General features: G+C 43.6%; 2 protein-coding genes across 3 annotated transcripts; one reads left to right on the top strand and one right to left on the bottom strand.

Annotated features, from left to right (window-relative positions):
- Window positions 1-1,117: 1,117 nt before the first annotated feature.
- On the bottom strand, window positions 1,118-14,076 carry paxip1 (PAX interacting (with transcription-activation domain) protein 1). The gene is made up of 21 exons (XM_035528697.1): window positions 13,905-14,076; window positions 12,963-13,097; window positions 12,732-12,775; window positions 12,551-12,614; window positions 12,351-12,461; window positions 11,074-11,709; window positions 9,422-10,232; window positions 8,581-8,675; window positions 8,295-8,387; window positions 7,876-8,013; window positions 6,788-6,909; window positions 4,799-4,983; window positions 4,417-4,460; window positions 4,173-4,240; window positions 3,375-3,477; window positions 2,903-3,071; window positions 2,615-2,715; window positions 2,260-2,394; window positions 1,842-1,917; window positions 1,590-1,650; window positions 1,118-1,448 (listed from the first exon to the last, which is right to left on the bottom strand). The coding sequence occupies exons 1-21, from the start codon at window positions 13,983-13,985 to the stop codon at window positions 1,433-1,435; spliced, it is 3,288 nt and encodes a 1,095-aa protein (XP_035384590.1). The 5' UTR covers window positions 13,986-14,076; the 3' UTR covers window positions 1,118-1,432.
- Window positions 14,077-14,769: 693 nt separating this feature from the next.
- On the top strand, window positions 14,770-22,343 carry htr5aa (5-hydroxytryptamine (serotonin) receptor 5A, genome duplicate a). 2 transcript variants are annotated; one of them, XM_035528605.1, is made up of 3 exons: window positions 14,770-14,846; window positions 19,857-20,599; window positions 21,407-22,343. In XM_035528605.1, the coding sequence occupies exons 2-3, from the start codon at window positions 19,894-19,896 to the stop codon at window positions 21,742-21,744; spliced, it is 1,044 nt and encodes a 347-aa protein (XP_035384498.1). In that variant the 5' UTR covers window positions 14,770-14,846; window positions 19,857-19,893; the 3' UTR covers window positions 21,745-22,343. The 2 variants fall into 2 exon arrangements, with proteins under 2 accessions (XP_035384498.1, XP_035384499.1); XM_035528606.1 differs by lacking the exon at window positions 14,770-14,846 and having other exon boundaries at window positions 19,815-20,599.
- The last annotated feature ends 5,179 nt before the right edge of the window (window positions 22,344-27,522 follow it).

Below are 27,522 nucleotides of genomic sequence, written 5' to 3'. Positions count from 1 at the left end.
TTGTATATTATAATACATTTACCACTAAGAACAGTCCAATGCTGCAATGCTACAGCGAGGAGGAGGGGGAAACGCGGTAATTAAAATATATACCCTTTTAGTGTTTAAGCTTAATTATGGTGTCTCCTGATGTTTTATTGCAGAAGACCATCAACAGCACAAATCTTTGAGGACATCCACAAACCAACAAGGAACTTATGCATGTTAATCAAAGATCTAGTTCATAATTTGCATTTTTAATTGCAATTAAGCTGTGTCAATTAGGTGACTGTCAAGCAACGGAAAACCCTTTCTTCCATGTTTCCAAAACATCAAAACAAAAGCAACAAATATGAATATCTCTGCCTCATAAATATGCATATCTCTGCAGTCTTAAATATAAATACCTACACTGTAAATTGTAATTATATATATATATAATTTTTTATTATGTGCAAAATGAATTTTGCTGTAGGATCCATTGGAACTTGAATGTCATTTCCAAATCCCTGACAGAAAAGGCAGTGCTATTTTTTAATTACTGCTACTGCTACTACTACTTCACAAGAATCAAACTATCCAAGAAAACAACTGGACAGACATCATGCCCCAACAAAGGAGAGCTTGCACATCTCTCAAAAGGACATTATGTATATGTTCAGAGGGCGCACTCTTAATGCCCCCGTTAAGACGATCTCTTACCCAATAGGATTTCTAGACCATGACCTTGGCTGGGCAAGTTTTAATTTCTCTGTTTTTGGAGGGCACTAACAGGGGCTCATCCCCACACCCCAGTACAGGGGCATGGGGAGCACCCCAGGCTAACTGGCTGACAGCACGCAATTGCATTCTACCGGTAAGTACCCGTAACACTTCATTAACAATTAATTGAATTCTGTCTATCAGGAATAACACTTTTAAAGAGAAGTCTCCCCCCCCCCCCACTCTACAGCAATCATCAACAGAAGCCCCATCAAGGCAAGGAGATGGAGATGATCAAAAGCCAGTCGCAAAAATGTAGCCTGCAGAAATTAGCCCTGACTGTGTGCCTAAAAGACTGTTGGACATAATCTAGCCTACATAAATATGTTTATGTAATAGTGGAGGATGTTTTCACTGCAGAAGAAACATGCAAATATTTTCACAATTCAAGAATTTTATTCCAAAAGCGAAAGACAACATCACAGTAAAAACAACCTAGAAGATATGCCATAATTTAAACAATCATTTAAAAATAACAGCCATTTGTTCACTTTATCAGTAATGTCTACAAAAAAAGTCAAATTACTGTTGAATCATCATAAAAAATGTTGCAAAGAAATACCTGTATATTGTAAATTCTTTTTTTTTTTTTCTTTCAATTACTTAAAAATCCTTTCATCACCAGCGCAGCAGAGGCAATGTCAGAGTTTAGTGTTAACTTCACCTCATCTTCAAAGGGTGTTGGCACGACTCATGTGAATTTATATGTGTGACTGTTAAGGACAGCAGCTGATGGGGAAAACATTTTTAACATTTAAATTATTTTAAATCCACAGTACAAGGAATGGTGATATAGCAGACAACAGTGGTACGTGGTGCTTCTAGCTACCGGTCAGTGTAAAGGATATGATTCATAGTCCAGTGTCTGAGTGAGCACTCCGGTGAGAATGAACTCGGCATTGTGCACATCTAAACGTGTAAAGGGCCAAAGAAAGCAGGACATGGATTAGGAAGACAGATCCAAAAACAGTCCCGAACTGAAACCAAATGCAAGTTCCAGCAAACGAACAAAAAAATGCCTTTGCTCAGTAAGGTTTATGCTGGCAACCAGCAACAGAAGGAATGTGGGGGCATGGGGTTCGCCACGTGGGCGTGCTTACCGATGCTCTTCAGGAAGTATTCACGGCAGAGATGCAGGTCGTTGTCGCATGAAATCAGGACGATCTCCGGTAGGTTCTGTTACAGAGAAGAGCCAACACGCTCAGCAACAAGCACCACATGCACATCTAATGCCCAGCTAACATATCAGCCAGTGAAACGAGATGGAAAAAAAAATGAGCTTGTTTAGGTTTTTGCAACAAATCCTAGTTTTCCGTCTACAAATTATACAGTTGATAAGTGACTGCTTTTCTGCGCACCGGTGTCAAGACACTTCAAGTATTACAAATACTTACAGTCCACACAGCCAAGCTAAAAAGCAGCAGCAATGCAGAACCACTGCTTCCTACGTCCAGCGTGGCACTGCGACTGCTTTGGGCCTCTATCACCGAGTATGAGCACGGTAGAGGAGGGTATTACCTTGTTTTGCTTGTGCTCCATGATCTTGCGGAAGGAGGGCTGTTTGGGCAGTAGCTTCCCTCCAGCGCTCTCCACGATGGCCTTCATGGTGCCAAGGCCTGGACAGATCCCCGGCGTTATGTAGAAGTACTTTCCCTGCAGAGGCGCGGAGAGGGAGACAGGCATGTCTTTTAAATATATATATACACGTCTCTGTTGGAGAGAGCTCTCCGTGACATCTAATTAAACCGCATGTCAGTGGTAGAACGCAGGGAAGGCTGAAGACGAGACCACAGCTCGGCACTCAGCCAAGACTGGGCTGAGAAGGGAGGGAAGAGAGGGGAGAGGCGGGGCGAATCTCCTCCAGGCTCCTCACCTTGAAGAGCGGCGTCGCGTGGGCTCTCTTTAGCGATTCCTCCAGGCTGAAATCGAACAGGACCTCTGCCTCTGCATCATGCAGCATGTAGTTCTGTTCATCTACACACACACAAACACACACACTTTTTTTAACAGCACTTTCTACCCCAGTTCACCAAAAGTTCACTTGTCATCTGGACATTTCCCCCCGTGTGAACTAGAGCTCCGCTCCTGTCCTCCCTCCATTCCAGAGGAGAGGCACCCAGTGCGCGCGCCCTCCCTGCCCGCTGACCGCAGCGCCGCTCACCCACAAACTTCTGGCTCTTCCAGCTCTCCTGCAGCCACTCGGGAGTGACGATGTGCTTGACCACAGATATCGCCGTGAGGAACTTGACCGTGCGAGTGACTTTGCTAGCCACAAGATGAGTGCACTTCTGGGCGCTGTCCGCCACTTCACCACCCAGCTCGTACAATTTCTGCAGCAGTGGGAAGGAGAGAGAGATCAAAAATTTAAATCCAGACAACCAACCAGGCACGCAGGCTCATGGGGACTGCTCGCTCAAGCGTCATTTCAGATGAAAAACCAATCTCCCTCAGCTCTTGAGCCACAGGAAGTCCACGGGTGTTCATCCTCTCCTCACCGTGTTCATTTCCACGCGGAAGAGCCGCGGCTGTCTAACAAACGGCCAGTTCCACCCTCTCGGGCACTCGAGAAGGGGCGGGGAGCTGAAGTGATTAGAGGCTCGACGGTGTGAGGTCACAAGACGTGCTGCACTCACCTTTGTGTGCTGCTGGGTCTGCAGGGGCTCAAAGCCCGTGAAGAACACGTACGGCGTCAACTCCGCCGGCAGCTTTTTGGTGGGCTGCGGAAGCTCCTCCGTCCTGCAGGAGGAACAGAGAACACGGTCGTGTTCTGAGCCAGCGGTGTCCCAAAGCTTTGACTCCGCTGCACGTGGTGCGTGCGGCGAGACTTCCACCTGAAGCCTCCTTCATACACCACAAAGGGGGGTGTCTAAACTGCAGTGTGCAAAGCCCTTGGTACACAGTTTTACATTTAACGTGCTTCCACGACAACTAGAACATTTGGTATATCTGTGTTCTAACAGCACTGCTTTTTCAGAAGCGATTAACTGGCTGTTTTTAGGGCATCCTTTAATTAATCAGCCCAGTGTTCGAACGCTGAAAGGACGGCTCGTGAAATCTGCAAGTGCTGGAAAAGGCGCTAGTGAGAAGCATTACTGGTTGATAAACCACTGTTCTGGGAGGAAAAACCCCCTTCAGCGCACGCAGTGAAAACTGCAGGTTTGATTTGGGCCGGCGAGATTTGTGTTACTCCAAGAACAGCGTTGTACACATCAGGGCAAGACTGCCGATCTGTTCTGAGCCATCGTGCTGTCTGCTGCCCTCAAAACACCTCCAGCCACTTGGCAGTTTTGGTCTACTTCAGTTCCCAACATGCCCCGGGGGGCTGTAGCATTCCGAGGCGCTCGCGGGGGTGGGATGGGGGTGGGGGGGTCGGGACGGGTCCACTAGGACTGGATGACGAGGACGGGGCCTGTGCATGTGCCTCAACTCACTTGGGCTTCTTGGCAGGCGGCTGGGAGGCCCCCTCAGCCTGCTTCTGCTTCTGCTGCAGCCGTAGGCTCTGCGCAGGGAGACAGCACTCAGACACACTCGCCACTCACAAACACACTACTTATTCTTGTTAGAGCATCCCATTCCAATTAAGAGGAAAGGCCTGCGCAGGACAGCAAAACCAAATCTCCTGTGCGACTCGTTATAGCGATAAGAAAGTTTGATGGAGAAAGCACAGTTCCTCACCACCAACGCCTCCGGGGAGACCTTCACTGGAGTCCGCCAGGCAACTGTCCAGGAAAACAGACACCCCCTCAGTCAAACAAATGAGGAATGACAAAAGGACAAATTGCTACAGCTCCTTCAGCAACTGCAGCACAGGGCAACAGGCACGCAAAACTCCAGAATACTATTTCATCACCAAACTGGTCTCTGGCAAAGGGTTTTAACTTTAAAAAACTGAACTATACAGAGTTTTATGCCAACCATCTGCTTCCCTATTTACTCAAGATAGCAGATTAAATAGATTAGCAAAACCAATTAGATGATATGAAATTAAGACAACTACTCTGGCAACCTGAAATTATGCAACTTGAGGAATCCTAAGAATGCTTGCGAAGGATCTTACGTAGCAGGTTCTGGACGAGGTGCGGGTTTGGTGCCAGAGGTTCGGTCAGGTTGAACTGGGAGTATCGGCTGTGCTGGACCTGCCTCAGAGCCTCAAAGTTGCCCAGCAGGATGTCACACAGCCATTGGGCGTTCACGCATGGTATCCTCCACTCCTTCGCCTTCTCAAACTTCAGCCCGCTCGGCCTGCCAGCAGCAGGAACAGACAGTGTGGGGCGCCGTTTATGACAAAAGCTACGCAAGAGTGAAACTGTGCGATGGAGAGTTAGAAATCGAGTGAATTAAACTGCACACGAGCAAGTGAAACTGTGAAACTGTGTGTGAGAGGGTGTGGCATAGGGAGGCGCTCCATGTCAATCATTGTCAGTATACACTGTTGTCAATGTGGAAATGCAAAACTTTTTAGGCTTTTTCTCAATTAGTGTTTTTTATATAATTTACTGCAGTGCTGAAGATATTTGAGAGCTAAACACCCGAGGTTTACTTTTATCAGACAATAGACAAACACACACACACACACAAATGATTCAACCTTTAATGCACTATAAAAAAAAAAGTAGTTTTGTAAACGTTGCACCCAGACTTTAGCACCCAAATCATCCACCAGTCAGGTGCTAGAGAAACACACACACACACATTATTTAACCTTTAACAAACTAAAAAAAATCTTATACTAATCAAAAAGAAAGCACTGTGTTCAACAGCTTTAACTCAAGTGTTCTTGTCCAACTGGTTTCCAACTTTACCCGTTATTCATTCATTCGTGTCTTGTAAGAATGATGACATGCCTGATTTTTATCTGAGTGTGTTTGTGGGTAATAAAGTAAACTGTTTTGGTCACCACTTTGTTCTCTTGGTTTAATCACAACGCATGTTGAAAAATGGCAGCAATATTTAAACTAGAATAAGATAGGATAAACTATAACTCCATGACTGAGGGCTGTGAAGTTTGTCTGGTCATGGAACATCTAACATCTATATCACTGTTGTTTGATTAGCAGCTGTTCGGCTTTCATGCAAAAGATTTAAAAGCTCAGGGGAGTTCTGGGATGGTCAGTGGTGGCCACTAGGTTTCTATGCAGCTATTAAAAAGTGGAATTTCTATAAAAACAGATTAGAGATTAGAAAATAGAGGATATTATTACTTGACAATGATAAGGTATACCCAGAAAAGTACAAATAAATAAAAACTGATTGTATATAGTAAGTAAATGTATTTTTAAATGCATCATCCATCTTCACATATTACCAGCAGACTTGCAGAGATAAAAAAGCTCCTACCTCAAATTCATCTTCTCGCATACAAGAGTTTCATTTGCTCGCACGCAGTTTCACTCACTCTCGTGTGCATTTCCAGTCGCTCGCACTCGCTTCCACTCTCATGTACATATTTCCACTCTCGCGTGCGCATTTCCACGCTCTCTCGCAGTTTCATTCTTGCATGTCCTTGCACAGGTTTTGTCAAACACCGCTTCATAGTACAAGGCCAACGAAGACGGTGGGCCAATATATCACATGCTTGGAGTTATAGCGATACGCAATTTATACTGCCTATCCGATTCTTCCACCTTTTATCCAAGATGTATAATCCACCAGAGTCCAGTATGTACAGGATCCTTCACTCTGCTTGTCTTTGTGTTAACATGACTTGGAATGTACACTTGTAATGCAACCAAAATGGAGTGGAAAAAGAGGTCACTTAAAAAGTACTAAACTTCTTGTGGGTTGCTTTTTTTTTTTTTGTAAAGAAAGTAATTTTCTTAAGTTAAAGAGTTTAGAAAGCTCACAAAAATGTTAGCATTCTCCCTCAGGCCACGAACAAGATTCCTCATTAAATGCTGATTTCTCATCAAACCTCACCATGGAGCAGAGAAAGGGCCAACACATCTGCTGCTCTACACGAAACTGGTCAGTTAAGGCAAGACCAAAACTAGTCACTAACGTGGGAACGTAGAAATGAAAAAGGAGGGTTGAATAAATGAAGGCTTACTCTTTGCAGATGAGAACAGTGTTGCTGCGGCAGAGGTAGCCCGTGTAGCGAGCTCCTGCCAAATAGGCCATGAGCTTCAAGTCGTCTCGATCGCTGTCCAAAAATCCCGTCACCGAAATAATCTGAGGATTAGATAAAAATACATACAAAATCCACCTGTCAGCCATACATCTGAATGATATTCCCACACAATTAATACCAATGCTCCCATACAAAACATAAAGGAGGTATTAACTGTAGTGCACAAGGGTGTTAAGAGATTACCTGATTCATAACATTTATATATTAACAAAACCAACAAAACAAACCAATAAAACACACGATGCTGTGAAGTGTTTTAATGCGGGCATTTGCAATGTTAAGATCGCATAAGGCTGTAAATGCAACCGAGCTGTTTAATAAGTCAAAAAATGTTGGCTTGCTGTAAGCATCCTGACCAATCTCCAGTGCTCACCAAAAGAGTGAACTAAAAAATTAAGGCCAACAAATTTTGGTTGAAGACACACCAACACAAGCCAATCTTCATCATGTCACATTAAGGGTGCTGTGTGTGATACAATATCTTCGTATCACGGAACTCAAGCAGCATGTAGCAGCAAACCATGCCTACAGTGTAGACAACAGCTTCTTTTACACTGTACGGCTGAGCAGTTCTGAGTACGGACAGTAACCGGTCCAGTCGCATTTCCATAGTCTCAGTGTCGGCGCAGAGCTCTTACCGACTGTGCTCGGCACGGTTTTCTCGGCATGCTTAGCTAGCCGTGCCCAGAGCTGTAGAATCTTTCAGGTGCTTAACAACCACCAGGGAATCGCTGGTTGGTTTCATCAAACACATACAGCAACCGGAGTTGTTTAGTGACAACTGCTGTCGCATAATCAGAACGAGACGCTAGCGCTACCAGAAATACATCCTGGCCCTGATTTCCAGCACAACAGTTTTGGAGAAAGAAAACAACCGCTCTTACGAGCCTCGAACAGCGTGGAACAGCCTGACATAGCCTTAGTTACTGTTTAGCCCTACAGTGGGAAAGAGGCCAGTAAGGCCGCAGGCAAACGGGGCTCTTAGCGGAGACCAGGGCAGTCCGTACATGCTGCGAGCATGGCTTGGCTCCCGGCGGGAAGCTGAACGGCAGGTGAAGGGTGCGGTGCGGAGGGACCATCTTCTTCTTCTTCAGGACGGTGTTGAGCCAGTGAGCCGTAACACAGCGCTTTCCCTCTCTCAGGGCCTGGAGGGACACACCAAACCAGAGAGCATCGGGACACGGTGGGTCAGGGGTTGAGAAGTCGTGAAATACAACCACACTGCAACCCACCAGTCCACCCCACCTCTCCCCAACACTACATTCTCTTTTTAGGCAAACCCTGGTCAGGGTTACACGGTCAACATCACCCGATCCCAACATGAAACTACACCATGTCCAGATGTCCTCAAAACATGCTACCGAGGGCATAATGACATGTCACCACAGTAATGAGAGGAGTCCCAAAAAGCAGAGGCCATGTTCACCTGCAGGTACATGCTGCTCACTTGACTCTCACAGAGCAGGTGAGTGCAACGATTCAAGGCTGAGTCCACTGACCCTCCGTACGTCTGAATGATCTGAGGAAAAAGACGGCAATCAGAAGGTGCCGCGTCCAGAAAGGGAGGCGGTATGACACTTCCCGAAGACACGGCCATGGGCAGCCCACTTCCAGTCCGGGGATGAAACTTCCCCGCCGATTCTCCGAGGAACCGTATTCGTGTCTATGTCAAGCCTGCCTTCTTACCTTTTCCAATCTGCATGGACACTTACCCTTTTCCACGTGGCCAGTAACTGCTTATCGGCCATTTGTTCTGGATAGTCGGCGATTGCGAAGACACAGCCAACCAAAAAGCCATCGTCTGGTACTGAATAGAGAACATTACAATATGAACAATCACAGACATCCCTTTGCCCTCTATGGTCCAAAATAATAGCAGGTAATGTGGAAAAAACATGTTAGAAAGCTATAATTAACACAGAAAATAATACTATAAAAAAAACTGGAGAGGGTTTGAACTGGAGAGGATTTGAAATAGCTGATAGGGAACAGCAGCAATCTCTTAATACTGCCTAACTTTAAATCAAACAAAATCATACAGTACCAGTCAAAGGTCTGGATGCACCTACTTTTAAAATGTTCATATTTACCATATTAACAGTATTAAAAAACAGTGACATTATTAAAACAATGAAAACATGATTTTACTGTGTTAAAAATTGATAGAAGATTCTTCAAAGTAGCCACCCTTTATTTTGATAATGATTTTGCATGTTCTTGGTATTCCCTTTACTGAAGTTTTACTGAAAATTGTGAATGAAAACTATTTCATGAGAGGATGTTTAAAACTTATTTAAATGTTATTTACTTGTTTTTTGGAAATTCATATAAAGGCTACCAACAATCCCTATGTAAACACATGCTTGTTTGTCTTGGAAACCAATGTAAAAACATACACCGTTAAGTGCATCCAAACTTTTGAATTGTACGGGAGCTATACCCTTCCCGCCCCCCACAACCAGAATCTTCTGTGTTGGCGGAAAAGCCGGACTTGGCTGTGGCCGGTTGAGCGGTGTTGCGGCCCACAAACCGCAGCCCAGCTGCTGTACTTACTCTCCTGGCTCGGCTCGTGGCCAAACAGCTGCTGCTGCTGCAGCTGTGGCGGCTGCACTGGGGCCTGCAGGAGCGTCTGTGGCGGGTGCTGTGGATTCGGGTGCTGCAGTGGCTGCTGGCCCTGCATCTGCTGCGGCTGCTGTTGCTGCACCTGCAGCTGCTGCATGTGCTGCTGGCCCTGCATCTGCTGCTGCAGGAAATGCTGCTGTTGCTGCAAATGTTGCTGGTGGAGCTGCTGCTGATTCTGCATTTGCAGCTGCAACCTGTGCTGCTGCAGAAGTTGCTGCTGTAATGCATGCTGCTGCAGTGGGGACCGCAGGATCTGCTGCGGCCGCAGCGGCTGCTGCAGGAATGGCGGGTGCGGCGGTGGCTGCTGCTGCTGCGGCTGCTGTGGGTACATTTGCTGGGGCATGTGCTGAGAGAGGAACTGATGCGACTGCTGGGGCATTTGGGAGAAGCCTTGCTGTTGCTGCTGCTGCTGCTGCTGATGGTGCATTTGCATGCCCTGGGGCTGCAGGTGCATCATGGGGTGCTGCTGCAGCATCTGCGGTGCGTGTTGTTGCTGCGGCGGCTGCTGCTGCGGCGGCGGTTGCGGTGGGATCGGATGGGCTTGCTGCTGCTGCTGCTGCTGGTGGAGTAACTGTGGCTGTGCTTCAGCAGAGAGCGGCTGCGGCGGCTGCTGCGGCTGCTGCTGCTGCTGCTGCTGTGGAGGCTTCACGGGGTTGAAGAGAAGCTGGCTGGGCATGCCAGCCTGGGCCGGAGCACCCGGCTGCTCCACACCTTTAGAAGGGGTAGACAGGCTGTGCAGGATCTGAGGTACAGAGAGAAATGGCACAGCACACAATCACAACATAATTCCATGCTCCGATTCCAGTTTAGTTCTCTCATTGCTCAACCTCTGTATAAGGCCTCTTGAACACGTAATTTGCAAACATGTTGGGTTTTCGTTTTTTTAATGCAGTTACTAATCCATAAGTTGGATTTAACTACAGCTACGCAAAAGCAATGAAACTACTGCATGTTTTCACAAACTCCACATTAGTCTACTGATACATGTGGCTGGCTGGCTGCTGTCCTTTTAAATAAACTTCAGCTAGTTCATAACTCTGCAGGCCATATACTTACCAGGAAGGAATAGCTTTAAAAGTGGTACATGGCTATAATATAATGGCTATAAATGAAGATTCATTATGATGTTATTACTACTACTATCATTATTATTAAAATATTTTAGCGATCTGTGGCATATCTTGAAGGAAATGTATTTTGTCATACATCAGAAATGTACTATTTCACATGTTAGCAAAGGATCGGTCAGCTTCCTCATAACTAACAAACCTTTTACATTTACTTATTATTACTTTTAATATTTGCCTTCTCTCTATAAAATGCAATTGCAACAAAATCAAAGCAGATTGCTTAACATATCTGACTGACACAAAATTGGAAAAACACAGCATATGCGCCACAAAGAATGTACTGTAATTGCTATCAGAAATGACCACTATCCATTTGAATTAGGGCTGAGGGACGTCTCTTCTGACCTCTGACCCATGTTACCTAGCTAATACCTTGTATCTAGAATAACTTTTAAATGGTAGTATAAAAATGGCAGCATGTTTGTGGGAATTATCATTACATGTTTGTCTTACGTGAGTGACGTTGGGTGGCCGGTTGACCTGCTGGGGCTCGCCGCTGTTGGTGATGTTGCGCAGTGGGCGGGCCACCGTGTTCCACCCACCCATCATCTCTGGTCGCTCCGCCCCCAGGGGTGCACCTGGGCCTCCTCCACCCAGCCGGGCATCTGGAGGGCCCCCCCCACCAGGCACGGGCGGTACGTTGGCGCAGAGGTTGATGAGGCCAGTGTCTTTGGCCGGCTGCAGGCGGAGCTTGGCGGTGCTGGGCTGGGGAACGTCGGCTGGAGTCCAGTTTAGGTTCCGCTCCTCCTTCTCGGGGGAAGAGTCGTCCGAGTCATCGAACATAAGCTCAGGTCTCCGCTCCGGCTTAGGGGAGGGCGAGCGGCGGCGTCTGGCAGGCGACGTCTCTCGGGAGGAGGCGGGGCTAGATCGCCTGCTGCGAGGAGAGCGGCGGTCGCTGTAACTGCCCTCGGAGCGTGAGCTGCGCTCGTCCTCGCTGCCCTCTTCCTCCTCCTCCTCTTCCTTGTGATAGGTAAGTCGTGGGTGGTACAGAGCCTCATCTTTCCTGTTTTTCTCTTTGACAGAGTCTAAGATCCACTCAGGGGTCACTATCTTAATACTACTGTGTCTCAATGCACATTCATACTTTGTCTGTAAAACAAACAAGCAAACAAACAACTAAAAGTTATAAATGTGACAACCCGCACCTGCGTTGCTTCTTCAATACTATTATACCACTCAAGAGATCCAAAAAAATAAAAGTTTAAAACAGAATTCAGAGAATAGCCATGGGACCATCTGGATGTGGCACAGCAATTCAGTTCATAATTAACTTCATGACAGAAAAAAAGCTGCATTTACTCTAGGTGTTCCAAGTGACACTGTCTGTGACACTGCAGCACAACCATAAACAGACCATAAAGTTCTGGCCCTGCATATAGGAAATATCAGAAGAGACGCCATAAAATGAACTCTTCCTCCAAGCCAGCCCACAGAAAAGTACCAATGCAGGACTAATACACCCCCACCGTTGAGACTGCCGCCAAACAGCCAAATCCCTGTTTATTCCTCATAGCAGCCATTAGCACAAAGGGTGCAGACGACACCAGATGACTAGCTGTTAAACCCAGCCGATGCTACCAGTAAACGCACAAACTGGTTGAAAAAATGCTTCAAGAGAGAACGGGCAGGCCAAGGCCTGTGTTTTACATTCAATGTCACCAGCGCAGGCCAAATCTAAATGCAAATGGGGAAAGCTTCACTACAGAAAGGTAAGACGGCTGATTATTTACCCCCTTCGGTTCAGGAACAACAAGATGCGTGCACTTCTTGTTGAAATTCAGCTGACAGTCGCCCCCGTAAAATGTAACGAACGCCCAGAGGGCACTGAGATCTTCAGCCAGCTGTAAAAGAAATAGAGAGGTGAGGGAAATGCAATAGAAAAAAGAGGACGGCCTCCAGGCCAATAAGCAACTAGGGAGTAATGGCTTACGTGAGGTAAACATGCTCGGACACCAAAGAACAGCTGCCCCGACTCCGGTGAAAAACCTGTAACTCTGGTTTGCTACTGGTCAAGGTTACAATAAATGATAAGGATCTGTCTATGTGAACAGCTTTATCTGTCAGTTCAGCTTTCTCTCCCATGAACAAATGTAGGAATTTAAGAAGGATACGGTAGCAAGTCTCCACATCTTACAGAAAGTATCACCCAACTGGGCTGAAAGACAAACATATATGAAACGATTCCAGATATTGCTACACATACACACAAACAAATACAAATGATAAGACGATGTGGTAAAGCATCACTTAAGATACATATGTCTGGGCTGCCAGCTTTGAGATTTGCTTGTGAAATTCAGTGACACACATTGCAGAAGGCGCCACACATCACTAATGTTTACCTTCACAACCGGCAGGTCGAACACCTCTCGGGACTCGCCCACCTCCGGATTGTCGCCATCCTCTGCGATAATGTGCGTGGCTAGTGCGTTATAAGACACCTCTTTACCCTTTCCTGCTTTCAGCAGCTGTACCACCTAAAATTGCAAGTCAGTGACAGAAAATCCATCTGTATAAGACATGCATATCAAAACACAAGGCAAATGCAACAAAAAGGGTCCTGCCTGGAACCACAAATATTCACAATCTACCCACAAGACCACGCAGCCTTATGCGAATTAGCAGATGGCGTAGACATTGTCTAATATAGGTTATTCCCCTGAAAACTTCGATCATGACCTGTGGTGGGAAGCACTTCTAGTACAGCCTCAGTGTGTCACAGCTGGACATCTTTCGGAGCAAAGCTACAGCTATTTAGCTAGCTAGCTAGCTTCCTAGCTGACAAGCTAGCTAATTAACTAGCTAGGTTAGCTTTCGATGACGATATCACATCAAATACAGAATCAGAACAAACATACACCGACGTCAGCCAACACAAATCAGCGACAAATAACATGTGTAGTCAGCTAATTTACCTGTTATGTTAGCAAGCGAGGGAGTTAACACAGCCTATCCCTAAAGGAAGTAGCTGGCTGAGCTACGTTACCTAGCTATCGACAACGGCTAACTAGAAGAGTGTAGGTTCATTTAGCTAACTTAACGACCTGAGTATCTAGACAGCTACAGCAACGTCAGTAACCATGCCCTTCATTAAAGGTCGATTTTAAACTGACAATTTAAACGGGAAACGGAGAGTCTATTATTTGTTCTTAACGGACCGTGCTATTATGCTATCTGCTAGTTAGCTGCAATCCAGCCCCCTTACTGGCCGGTTTGACGGGCTAGCTACCTAGCATCGAAAACAAGCTACATGCTAGCTAACAACGACGGCCAGTAAAACTTACCTTCTGCTCAATATCCCCAACTATGTAGAACTTCACATCCTTGAAAAGCTCGTCCGGAACTTTCAACTCTTCTTCCGACATTATTTCATAAAGATCACACAGATTTCAATGTGCATGTATTGAGAACAGCAAGCATTGCTCTGCCGGGTTAGCTTGCAACTGGAGCCGAAGGTTGGTGACTGACCAAAGCGCCAAACACGATTCGGCGGGCTTCCGCTCCACACGAAGATTTCACGGGGGTGGACAAACTACTGTGCTTACATGTGTTAATAACAACGTGCTAATATATATATATACACGTACTACACACTCATGTATTTAAATTCTATTTAAAGTGTTCAACGTAACTATCTGAAAACGAATGCATTTATTTGACAAATCATTTAAAATGCATCATTCCGTCACCCCTCCTGAAATGCAACGTCTAACATTTGTGGGCGGGGCAAGTTCCTATTTGCACGCGTTTTTATCAGATAAGGCGCCAACTTGAGATGGTTAAGTGTGGGCTTGTGATGGTGGTCCTGTATACGTTACGAGAAGTAACGACAAAATCCTTTTGAACAAATAGTGAGGTAGTAGAATTATGTATTTGTAATTATTCATTTGCATAGTGCATTTGTGAAATAACATTTTATTCAAAACCTGACGTGCTAGACTTAGGTGAAGCAACATGTGGAAGGCTGATGGCTACAACAAGTACATTTGTAGCCATCACAGTTATATAAGGCAGCGTATGAGCTTGCGCAGTTACATCAGCAGTTTACAAGTGAACACAGAAGTCAACATTTCCCGTCATTTTTATTCAATACAATGATCCTTGCTGCAAAACCAGAAATGCAGAGGGTTGGAGCTGGATCGAAGCCAACTCACCCCCCAACCGGTCGTATTTTCATTGTGTTGAACGAAAAACCGATTCCTCCCGCCATACTCGCCTGTTTTCAGGTAATTACTTCTGCAAAACTTGGCTAGCTAGCTATGAAAGTTTCGAAGTAGGTGTATGGTTAAAACGCGCATTTCCTCTCTCAGAAAATTCTCGTGGAAACTAGTTTTTGGGGGTAATCTTACTTGAAATCATGAACGTACATAACTTGGGGGTGTTATGGGAGTAATGACGCAATCTGCTGCTGACCTGTTGGCAACAGCTGACGGGGGGGGGCAACTTGTCAACTAAACAATTAACACACTAGGCGTTAACTTAACCTTGGTGTACTTGTTGGACATTATTATGTTGGCGTGGTTCCCAGAAACTGGGTCAATAAACCGCATAAAGCAGACCAAAAATGATTTTCCTGTGCAAATTTTAGTATATGCAAATTTATATTTTTAGTAAGGCGGTTATCTGTGACCTGTGGTGGATGTTGAGTGAATATGTAGATTTTAAATATGTAACAAATTTGGTTTTGCAACATTTACCTAAACTAGCCCAAATCAGCAGTATCTAGCATGAAAGTTATAAAAATATGTTCACTAGCTCTTCTGAAGAACAGCCTTTTGGTGGCTCCTAAAATCAACACAGGCTTGCTGCTTATTGGTTGGATGAGCTAAGAAGGTATTAGCTCATTTAAACCCAGAAATGTTGAGTGGGAAGAATTAGATGACCGTAGGTGAGCAATTTTCTTTTTCAAGAGGGTGTTCTGATGACTCAGAGTCCACTCCACAGTAGGGATGTCGCTAAATCTACTGTAGGCATTCTTATCCGGCCCACACATATTGGGTTTGTATTCGTACAGCATGTTGGCATGAAGTGCACTTCAGAGTTCAGTTTCAGATCGTCACTTGTAGCCTACTTCAGTTTATGAATGCAAGAGGCTTAAAGCAAAATGTCCAATAACTATAACTTTCCTGCTCCCAATAGCCCATATGTTTGTTTTTATAAACAAAATATTGAGCACTGCCAAAAAAAGTTACTTTTCTGCAGTCAAATGTTCTAAACTGAATTGTTCTGCTAGACAAATTTACAGCATCCACGTCACCTACACATGTATCAAAATTCTTAATATTTAATTGATTCCTGTTTTTTATCCGGCGTCCTTACGTATTTAACCTAAGATTTATTCATACATTTCTTCAAGCCAGCCATGTATAGCAAATGAACAGTGTTTGCTACCACTCTTTATGAAGACTGTCGTTCTTGTCATGTATGGTGTTGTAACAACCCTTGAGCAACTAAAATTTGTTCAGTTCTGTAAATTTCTCTAAAGGTGGTTTTCAAATAAAGGGTAGTGACGCCACCACGAAAATGTAACGCGTGTAACTGGGTGGGGGGTAAGTTCAATGTACCTATGAAACAATAAGGCGATTGAAAACGTCCGCCAGCGTGGTTTGACAAACTCTTGACAACTAAATTAATTAGTTAGCTAGGCAACTATTTGAAATTCGCCTTCTGGTGCTCACGAACCTGTCAACTGTGGTCTATTCAAAACTGATTATTGGAGTTGGCACACACGTTCTCCCAGCACGTCTTGAAGGAGCGCTTCGTGTCTGGCATGGGGTGATGCCTCATTCCTTCCTCCCACGTCTGTTTTCGCTCGGTAAGGTAAGGCTGGGATAATACGATATAACATTTTCCCGGGAGATGAATCGAAGCGCATTGGGGTGCATTACATGACAGCGTGGAGCGCGAAAACGTTAACATGAAGAGTTCTGCACTTTTAGGATGAGGTCCACCTGCTTTGTCGGCTAATTTTAAGTGATCATTACCCACCGTTTGAGGTATGTTCTGTTTGTTGCTGTTTCTATTTTGAGTTTTCTTTTAATTATAACCTGCTACTATGTCGCAACGAAAGCTGTCTCGAAGAATTTGAAAGATTTAATTTCCCAGAGGAGCAGACAGTTATTCTACGGTATTCTTTTAGCCTAACAGTTCTACTGTACACTAAAGTGAATTCATTATTTTCATTCAGGACTTCATTACTCTATAATCACTATCCGTTGGATCTTCCGGCTCAAGCTACCTGACTGAAGCTCAAAAAACGTTTCAACGTGTATAAGATATATTATACTTCCAAATATATGTCTGTCTGCACGTATCTACTTTTAATGAGATTGTTGCCACATGACGGTAATAAAGCGGAACTAGGTCAGTTTACTATTTGCGTTAGTCTCAGACTTAATATTATGTGTTTATTGCTAATTTGAGATTGAGAACCTCACAAAAAAAAACACCAATATGTACCTTATAAGGGTAATGCTGTTAAAGGGTATTATATAAGGCTATGTTCATGACATTTTAGCTCATGTTAACACATTATCAATTTTGATAGTGTTCAAACTATAGTGTAAAAATTGAACATTGAGCACACAGCCTTGTTTAAAGCCATCCACCATACAGCCTAACTTCTTACAGAAGACAGACTGCACAATCAGTAGCTATTCAGTTTAGGGGGGCCAGGGGTGACACTCCAGCTCTGAGTAGTCATTAAAGTAATGAGTCAATGGTGAAGACATTTGGGGGGGATGTGATGAAGGGTAGCTAGCATCAGTGTGGGTTAGGGCCACCCACACACATGCATATAATTTTTAAAAGACCGCACTAAAAGCGGTCTTATACCCACACACGTGTGTATACCCACACACATGCATATCATTTTTAAAAGGACCGCACTAAAAGCAGCCTTTTCAGACACCTAGGCAACTCGGGCTGGATTCTCAGATTTCTCCAGTGCAGAATCACTGCAGTTGTATCAGTGCAGCAAACCTTTCGGCCATGTTTATGTAACACATAAGAAAGCATTGTCTTTTTAGGTTTGTTTTACATTACCCCTCTGCAACATCGTGATATATGATAGACAAATTTCTGCATCAGAATTCTTGTTAGTTGTTCCAGGCAAGTCATCCTCAAAAGGTTATAGAGTCTGTATTCTGCAACATTTCTGAGGAGACCGGAGGTTTATCAGCTAATAGGAGCTTAATGAGTAACTGGGCTGCTATTGCTAAGTTATGCTTTTAGTTTGATGTATAGGGTTAGGGTTACGTTCTGTGTTACAGGTGATTTTTTTTTTTTTTTCTCCTTGTTATTTTCCTAGTTAAAAAGCGGTTGGAATGTTCTTTTTTCTTCCTTGAAATCACTTGGATTAAAGCCTCAGAGGGAGAATATCCACCTTGAACCAATAATCACCTTGGTCATCCTTTGTCAAGTTGTACTAGTAGGGCCCATTTTTAAAAATAGATTTTTGGTAGCTTTGCTGTAGTTTAACTGTGTAAAGCTCAGAGAAGATGGTCCTTTACTTAACTGCATTTTGGAGTTGTGGCAAGAGTTAAAGCTCAGTGTCTTCCAGAGAGAGGACCATTAGAAAGAACAGGAAAGTAACGGGGTACTTCTGGAGCTGATCCAGAGCCAGTTTGGGGGCCCTGAACTAAAATACAGATCTGAGCTGTACATTCAGGCACTTTAAACATGCATATAAAAATGCAAACACCAGGCCAATGAACAGAGACGAGGGCTTAAGAAGCCCTCTTGCTCGTTAGCGAGGAGGCTCCTGATCTTGGGAAATTCCATGTGGAGAGGAGGCTTCACACTGCCTGGAAAAGGTTAGCAGGTAGTCCTGGGTAAAACTACACAACCAGGTGAAAACCTGTAGCACTGAACTTAAATTGACCTTGGATCAGCCCTTTGATGTTCATATGCAACTTCTGTCAGTGGAGTATGTTTCAGTAACTGCAAAACATGGTTTACACCTGCTGTAAAAACAGGACAACCACAGAAGCTCACTACAAAATCAGTTGTTTTTTCTTTATAAAACTGAGTTTAAGAAGACTGATGATTTGTCAAGAGAAGAATGATTTGTGTCATTGGCATTTAGCATTACCATTCAATTGTCTGAAATTATTATGTTATGATTATCGTGTTTTTGCTAATTTTTTTCCCGAAGTTTTTTTTTTTTTTTAATTCCTGGTCATCGTATTTAATGAAATAATAAAACCTTGCATACATATTTATGTGTACTCATCTGATTACTAGGGTCAGACTTAGCATTTAGTAAAGACAACTGGTTCAGCTCAGAGATGCACATGCCGCCTGCAAGTACAGACAGTGGAAGCCACTGGAAACCAATTATTAATTCCTGCATCATGTCCTCGGTTTATCTCTTTCAGTGAGCTCTGCAAAATGAATTTCTTAAAGTACACCATGTGTGATTGTCTTATTGGACTAATCTTAGTTATGATTAATAAACTAGAGAAACTTTTGTAGCTGAGCATTGTTTTCTTTTTTCAGTATACACATAAGAAAGACATTTATTTTTCTTCCCACTTGCTGCTCTTATCCTAATCTAATATTGTGAGCTGAGAGTTCAGGGTGACTGGAATGCTTCTATGTCAGGCAGGCTGACACACCTCCTGTCTAAATCATCACACCTGATGCAGACATTTCAGCTAAAATAATGTTAACATCAAATCATGATGCTTTTTTTGCATTAAGACTGCTCTATGTTCCTTTTTAAAAAACTGGTTTGAACATCTTTCTAGGTCACTTTGAGCAAACAATATATGATGTGTAATATTGTTGCGCTTAATGCTGTTGGAGTATATCAAACTATACTATTTAATTCAGTTTAAACAGAAGTAATATTCCTGTCTTTAAAAAGGTAAGAGACCAGGTGAAGAAAAGCATATTTAATTACCCAGAGTATATAATGAATTACTTCCTGCCACTTATAAAAAGAATATGGATCTCACAAAAAATTTCTGGGAATTATAATGACAGAGCAATTTAGTTGGATTTCATACAAATGCAGCCCTAAGCAAAGCTATTAGTGCTAAATGAGTCCTAGTCATAAGCTTAAACATTCATCATTTTTCAATGGCTCATGTGATTTGGGAATGCAACATGTTGTTTGTGATCAAATTTATACCACTGTCCACAGTAATCTGCTGCTGGCTATATCTGCCATGCAAACATGTCCTCACCAATTTATTTTTTTTTGTTTTCCCTATCTGCTATGCCTGTTGCAGCTGTAAAGGATTCTGTTCTTCCAGGACCTTGGGCGGCATGTCCAACGGCAGCTTCCTGCCTTCCTCCAATCACAGTGCAGTGCACAGCGGCAGCCGCAGCGCCCCCGTCACGGTTTTCAGCGTTCTCACCTTCACCCTGCTCGCCATGCTGGTGGTGGCCACATTCGTGTGGAACGTGCTGGTGCTGGCCACCATCCTGAGGGTGCGCACCTTCCACCGCGTGCCGCACAACCTGGTGGCCTCCATGGCCATGTCGGACGTGATGGTGGCGGCCCTGGTCATGCCCCTCAGCCTGGTGCACGAGCTGAGTGGACAGCGCTGGCGGCTGGGCCGCGCCCTCTGCCTGCTTTGGGTCTCGTGCGACGTGCTGTGCTGCACAGCCAGCATCTGGAACGTGATGGCCATCGCGCTTGACCGCTATTGGTCCATCACGCGCCACCTGGAGTACACGCTCAAGACACGCAAGAGGATCTCCAACGTGATGATCGCGCTCACCTGGATGCTCTCAGCCATAATCTCGCTGGCACCCCTCTTCGGCTGGGGGGAAACGTACTCAGAGGAGAATATGGCATGCCAGGTGAGCCAGGAGCCCTCCTACACCATCTTCTCCACCTTCGGCGCCTTCTACCTGCCCCTGGGCGTGGTACTCTTCGTCTACTGGAAGATTTACAAAGCGGCCAAGTTTCGGATCGGGTCCAGAAAGAGCAACTCTATTATTCCGGTAACAGAGAATGTTGAGGTATGTTAAATGGCATCTCTTCACATTTCAGTGCAGTGCTATCCATACCAATGCATTATGTTTTGCATGAATGCTTTAGTTACATTATATATGTTCAAGTTATTTTTAATAACAAATACTTTATAGTAATGTGTTTTGAATGCACAGATCAACCAGCAAAAATGAAAGGAAATACAAAAGAGAAGGATGAAATCACACAATTTTCAGATAAGACTATTGCTTTGTCACTAATAACCATTTGAATTCCACTAAACCATTAAGCCTTTGATCAAGCACCTTCAAGGACTCAATTAAACAGATGTGAAATCTCAAATGTTTTCAAATGGTTTTCCTTCACTCCTTTTTGCACTGTCAGTAGGACATTATAAGTTAACATTCTCAGACATGTTCTCAATAACCATTAAGTAATCGTCACATTAAGATGAACATGCTTTTAGGTCACGGTTGTCCCTAAGGGCTCCATTAACTTGAATGCCGCGTGGTCACGTCCTGAGCACGTACTGGCACTTCAAATGTAACCTTGACATGCCGGACGATGTGTCTCAGACGAGATGAATGGCTCTAAAAAAAAAGCTGCTTCTTTTTTTTTTTTTTTGTTTCCTCTGAGCACAAAAGAATTCTCAGGCGGTATTGCAAGACGGCTGTTTCTGTTCACAACGGGGAAAAGTACAATTACATCACAGCGAAAGCTAAATGATGGGTTCCTTGGAACATGCAACCCTTCCTGATTTCCTTGAATAATCGCTATTATCAGTAGCTATTATTAGTAGTTTTATAGTGTGGGCTTGCGCGTGTGTGTGTCCACGCACAGGTAAAAGGAAGTATCCCGGCGGCAAGCCTCAGGTAGTGTTTGCCTTGCATCCCCCCACGGTGACGTTCCAGGCAGACAGCGAGACATGGCGGGAGCAGAAGGAGCGGCGAGCGGCGCTCATGGTGGGAATCCTCATCGGAGTGTTTGTCCTCTGCTGGATCCCCTTCTTCCTCGCCGAGCTGGCCACGCCCCTCTTCTCCTGCCAGGTCCCGCCTTTCTGGAAGAGCGTCTTTCTATGGCTCGGCTACTCCAACTCTTTCTTTAACCCGCTAATCTACACCGCCTTCAACAAGAACTACAACGACGCCTTCCGGAACCTCTTCTCTCGACAGCGCTGAGGAGCGAGATGCCTCCTGCCCTTCCCACCGGGAAGTTCAGAACTTCTCTGAAGACTGGCAGGCAACTTAGCAGGCTCAGAAGACTGAATGCAGAGGGCAGAGTTATTTATTTGCCATTACAGAGAGCTTTGCATCTAATGTGTGGTGAATCATAGAATCTATATGAATTGATTTGCCTTTTTTTGTTTTGAGGAACATCAAAACCAACATGACTAAATAACCCATAAACTAGAAGAACTGATTATTGATATCTGATGTATAAAAGCTGTAAGCGACATTCAGCATATTGACCAACAGGGTTTTGTTATTATTTTTTGAACTATTGTGGGTGCCCTCCATGGCTTTCACTGTGATCGAAATGAGCACAGAACAGAAAAATCCCAATGTTGACTTACCTACAGCTGGGCTTCTATAAGCACTCAAGGTGTTACTCTAACAACGGGGTGGTTAATCTGCATCTGCAACATGCTATTTACGCTGTTCAATACATTTCAAATTGTACATTAGTAATAATATGTTACTATTAGTCTCAAGGTTATGAAGACAGAAAACGTCAGGGGTAAGATCATTTTAAAGAAAGTTCACTCAAGCCTCGCAGTGGAAACCACTTACTGTTACCTAACTGAGATTGTGTTGTATGATCCCCACTAGATCTGATTAGTTGTTAGCTACATTAACAATTTTGTTATTAAACCCCAATCAGGAACTGCCGATATGGCATCACAGCCACTCTGGATCAGCTGTGAGGTTACTAAAGGACTTTAAATGTACATATTGTACATATTATTAGTGGACTGCCAGTATTATTCAAAAATCTTTGATGTTGCAGTACTCCAAGTTGGCCTATTATCTACAATGATTTTTTTCATGGGCGACCGCTGGAAGTGTTATATGTAGTGCTATGTAATGTTTTTTGTGTTGTGGCACTATTTGCAGATGCTGTCTGATTGTGCTGTTCTTCTTTTCATCTTCTTTTGTTTGAGGTTTAATACACCATGCCGAGATAATTGGCTGTCCCCGTCATTACCATTCACTAATCGTTAATTAATTTGGGTCAGTGTACATTTAAAGTGGCAGTTTCTGAAATGAATGTATTTTATATGTTGTTGATCTAAATGTAGTGTATAGTCCTCATACTGTCACTCATACCTCATAGTGTCACTCATACTGCATTACAGAAATGTATGTGTGTGTGTGTGTGTGTGTGTGTGTGTGTGTGTGAGAGAGAGCAAGCAAAAGATGGACTGTGTGCATGAGCCTAGAGTGTGTCTAAGACTGTGTTCATACTTGACCAGTTTTAATAAATCTGATTATCTAAAAGTAAATGTACATAGAAATAAAGGTATAATGTAATTAAGGCCATTACATATTCTCATCATTATCAGATAATGGGAAATATGACAAACCTGATATCCTTAATAAGGAAAAAGGTTTCCATTTACATTTATCTTCCACTTTCAACTTATTACATGGAGTTGATGAATCTGTTGCATAACTGGCGTGCTTCAGTCGAGACATCCTTGACCAAAAGATGGCAGACGGCAGACGCGCCTCCTGCCCCAAACCCCCACCGCGACTCACCCCACTCCTCTGAGACTTCTGCGCAGCAAGCAGTCGAAAGGCTCCAGTAGGAAATGAAGAAAACATCGCCATTAAATTATCACAGAGAGCTTAAAAGAAATGCTTGTACAAGGAACAGGAATATATAAAGGTGTGTGTGTGTGTGTGTGTGTGTGTGTGTGTGTGTGTGTGTGTGACAAACTCATTTTCAATATACATTCATCTCTTCACACAACACTTCAGTATCTGAGGCACTGAAGATCGCTTTTCAGAGGCAATGAAATTACACTTGCCGGAAAGCTTGACTGGCAGCAATGTGAGGTTGGTGGGAGGGTTACTGTTCTCTACAGGCAATGGATACAAAGAGAATCATTTCGGAGCTAATTGGATCATGAAGTGTCAGGTAAGAAATTTGCTGGTGGAATGGAGACATGAATAATGTATGTGACAGCTGCTTATACACCACACACACCGCGTTCAGAGGGACTGATAGGATGTGGCCTAGACTAAGTCAGAAGGCACAGCAGCTGAGCTCAGGGTGTTTAACCTGAGCATTTCTCTCCACAATGACAACCATAGAGAGCAGAAAACTACAGATCTCTGTGTGGTGAAATCACAAGGACTGAATTTACCCTGCAAGCCCAATTTAATCCGGCACAACCTAAATTAGCGCAACACTGCCTATTAATTCTACACCGCTATTTTTACAGTGTGAGCAATGTTATCATACATGGGTGCTCTGTACTACAACAACACAAAGGAACTGGATCTGTTTTCTCATACAGTCAGATCTGTGACTCGTGATCGATGCTAAAGTAACAATAAGGTTGAGCTTTAATCTGGAAATCTTAACGCATTCATCCCATTGAGCCCTGCTGTCAAAGGGAGGAACTGCTTGTATTGTCATGGACGGTGGGATGCTGCGTCTTTGTTATCAATTTTAGATCTTTAATATTGTTCTGGATTCGTGGGCTCCAGTGTTGTGAGTGTGACCTTAGACTTCTGATTACAGTGTCCATCAACCGTAACTAAAGAAAACCTAGAGAGAGTGAGAGACAGAAAGTGTCCAGCGTGGCTGTAACCAAAGAAACGTTATCTCTCCCCGCCTGCATAAAGGCTTGTTTGTCCAGGGGATTTTATTAAATGATGAAAATGTAGTGAGGGCTAGAAGCAGCTCAGCCGAAACATCTGACATTTATTCGTTGGCCTTTGTTGGGCAGAGGTTCAGGTGTGGAAACTGATAACACCATTGTGTCATTAAAAAGGTGAAAAAAAAAACCATCCTATCCATTCACTTCATTTGAATTCATTCTCATTGTCGGAAGCACGTTCCATAAGAGTTTGTGGTTTTTAATGAAAGTAACCTTTAAAACTTTCTGCGAATCATTTAGGGATGAGGAGAATTGACTCTCTGCAACATTAGTATAGATAACTGCCTAGCAAATGAGGAAATTATGAAGCCATGGAGGAGGAAGGCGTAGAAACACCATTTGATGAAGATACCGGTTTTACCACAGCACCACAAGCATTACCATTATGTAATACTGCATGTTACACACATATACAATTATGTATTTCGCTTAATGCCTAGTCTGGGTGTACATTAGCGTCCAAAGGGTTCACTTTTATTGTTTTTGTTACATTTGCCAAAAAGTAAAATAAAATTGATACAATTGATTCTTATTAGAACTTTATTATTTTAAGAGGAGACAAATCAGTTTTTGAGAAATCATGCAATGAAATTGAAAGAGCCAATCTGAATTTTGTTCACATAAAATTGGTTGGTTTTTTTTGTGATTAATATGTCATTCAAAAGATAATGACTCATTTATGCTTCCAAAAACAGTGTTCATGTTTGTCTTAATGGCCAACTCAATTTTGGCTCACTCACCACGGTCTTCTATGAAATTAGAAGACGTACTGAAAAAATATTTCCCAGACGTTTTCAGAGGAGCTCTCTGGAGCACTGTGACACCGTAGTATTTTTTGGAAAAACCCTTCTTGTCGGTGACTCAGGCCTTTGGACTCTACTGCATGACCACTCCAGGGGTTATGGGGACTATCTGGACCCGTGTCCACAGATGTGTCTCGGTCTTGCTGTAGGTTTCATAACTTGGGGCAGGGTTTCCAAGGACCGCCATCCTTTTCAACTGAAGCAGAAGTGGGAAGGAGAGTGACATGGACTCGGCTAACACTCAGTCCTTTCCTAGCCCAGCCTGGTAAAAAAAAAAAAAAAAAAAAAAGCCAACCTGTGTCCTGCAAGAGTTTACTGTCTGTGAATTCAGCCTGGAATTTTGCCAATACACACCATTTCTCATTTTTATTTGGGCAGCCAAAGACTGCTCGTTAACATAAGGGCAAAAACTACCGAAAATGGTATCAGTGCTGCTGTTTTGTTTATTAGAGCACATTAAAAAAGTATGAGTACACCATAAATAAAAACGTATTTGTGTGTTTGTTGGTCGATATGCTTTTGCTATTGTCTTTGCTATTCTAGGTTTGGTAAGAGACTGATTTGCCACCGTGATCAGTGGCGATGTGCATATGCATAACGTTTGCTATTACACAACGAACGCTCAAGTTTGCAGCCCATCTGTTGTGGCCAGAGCGGTCAGTTACCATGCAGCGTGGCATATGCTGTAATGCAAAGTGGCTGCAATGGGGAGGAAAATTATCCAATAGCATCTGGCAAACCAGTCACTGACCTTCGCTCTTCATAACGAAAGATCTTCAAAGGTTCCTTGGTTATTGTCTTATTGGCGATATGAATCAACACAAAAAGACAAAGAAGTTTGCCCTCATGCTAATTGTAATGTCATTAATGCATTATCGAGCGCTATTTCCCCATAGATGTCAGGCTATTAATTTTTCAATTACCTCTTAAGCATCTGCAGCAATAAGTCTGATATTAACACATAGCTTGATTAACAATTTTCTGCTTTTTAGATTTTTCAACTAAAACACTGTAATTGATTTGATCGACATTCGAAGGGCCTGCTGTTCCTTTTTACTCAACAGTCATCTGATTGAATTCTTAACTACACCATAAACTCTGAGGAGTCTTATTTCAGCAGTCGCAGTACTTGCCGAGTCTTGATCATGTACTCTCGAGAACTTAGAAGCGGGACTGGCTACAGGTGACTTCCACCGTTTCGATAACCGCATCTGTCTTGATTTGTTGTATTACGGTTTACAGCGTGTTAACTAAGCGAGCCGTGCGCCAGACGTCTGACATTTTATTGTTGTGCAAACCTGCCCTCTGCTGGACGCTTGGGTTTACTACTCCAACGGGTGAGTTAGAGCATGGGTCATGCCAATGGCACTGCCTTATAATGTATGTCATTAGCATTATGTAGCCAATGATGCATGTTTTTATTGTTTTACTAACAGGCGTGATGGTAAAAGCTACATGACAGCTTGGTGCTTAGGTCCCTCTTTAATGTGATGCAGTGTGGTGTGCTGACATAGTGTAGTCACATACAGTAGTATGTGTGCTTATGTCATTCATTTGTCTCATATGTTTAAATACCCCAGCAAATGAAAAATAAAACCATTGCCTTTTTCATATATTTTGCACAAAACTTATTGAATTTCATTTATCCTTTTTTTCAGTTCCTCTGGTTTCTACATTTAAAAAGATATCTAGCATAATATAGGCTATTGAATCAAATGAGAACATGTACTACAAAGAACAAGCCATGAAATAAGTACAACAGTCATCTACATCTAATGATAGTTACATCTAATGAAGGTTACACCTTTCTGGAGATGTTAAGAAGATTATGTTTACAGTTCTGTGCAGGTAGCCATTACATGACGAGCCAAATCAAAAATAAGCCTACAGGTTGTTTCTGCTTTATCCGGTGAGGGCACACTACAAAATGACAAAAACAGCCCACATTCATTTTCATTTGAAGTGAATCGCTCACTCTGCAGTCAGGGAGTTAAGGAGGGTTGAGAAAGACTGGACTGCAGGCAGGGCAGGTGGTGCAAGCCAACTCCGCAACGCAGCGCAGTCCCAAACATCAACATTAAAAGACCTTGACAAACTCTGAAATGCGTTCAATCGGGAGCATAATTAGATCATTTAATTGACAGCTAGATTTAGCGCGAGGATGGGACCCTGTGACCTGGGAGAATTATGCTTTGACATCCCGTTCCTTGGCTGTCTGACACAGCGTGACAGAGCGATTACTACCAATTTCTCCCGCATGGTCA

This window comes from Electrophorus electricus, chromosome 7, assembly GCF_013358815.1.
Source record: "Electrophorus electricus isolate fEleEle1 chromosome 7, fEleEle1.pri, whole genome shotgun sequence".
Classification (NCBI taxonomy): Eukaryota; Metazoa; Chordata; class Actinopteri; order Gymnotiformes; family Gymnotidae; genus Electrophorus; species Electrophorus electricus.
Note: the sequence above shows the minus strand (reverse complement) of the source record. Positions and strands in the feature narration are given on the sequence as shown.

What these genes read in the sequence shown, in the direction of transcription:
- paxip1 (XM_035528697.1), bottom strand. Translation starts at nt 13,985, where the DNA reads ATGTCGGAAGAAGAGTTGAAAGTTCCGGACGAGCTTTTCAAGGATGTG. An exon ending in TGAGCAGCATGTACCTGCAG is followed by an intron (nt 8,014 to 8,294) that starts GTGAACATGGCC and finishes GTGTCCCTCCAG; the next exon opens with GCCCTGAGAGAGGGAAAGCG. An exon ending in ACGCGACGCCGCTCTTCAAG is followed by an intron (nt 2,395 to 2,614) that starts GTGAGGAGCCTG and finishes GCGCCTCTGCAG; the next exon opens with GGAAAGTACTTCTACATAAC.
- htr5aa (XM_035528605.1), top strand. Translation starts at nt 19,894, where the DNA reads ATGTCCAACGGCAGCTTCCTGCCTTCCTCCAATCACAGTGCAGTGCAC. An exon ending in AACAGAGAATGTTGAGGTAT is followed by an intron (nt 20,600 to 21,406) that starts GTTAAATGGCAT and finishes GTCCACGCACAG; the next exon opens with GTAAAAGGAAGTATCCCGGC.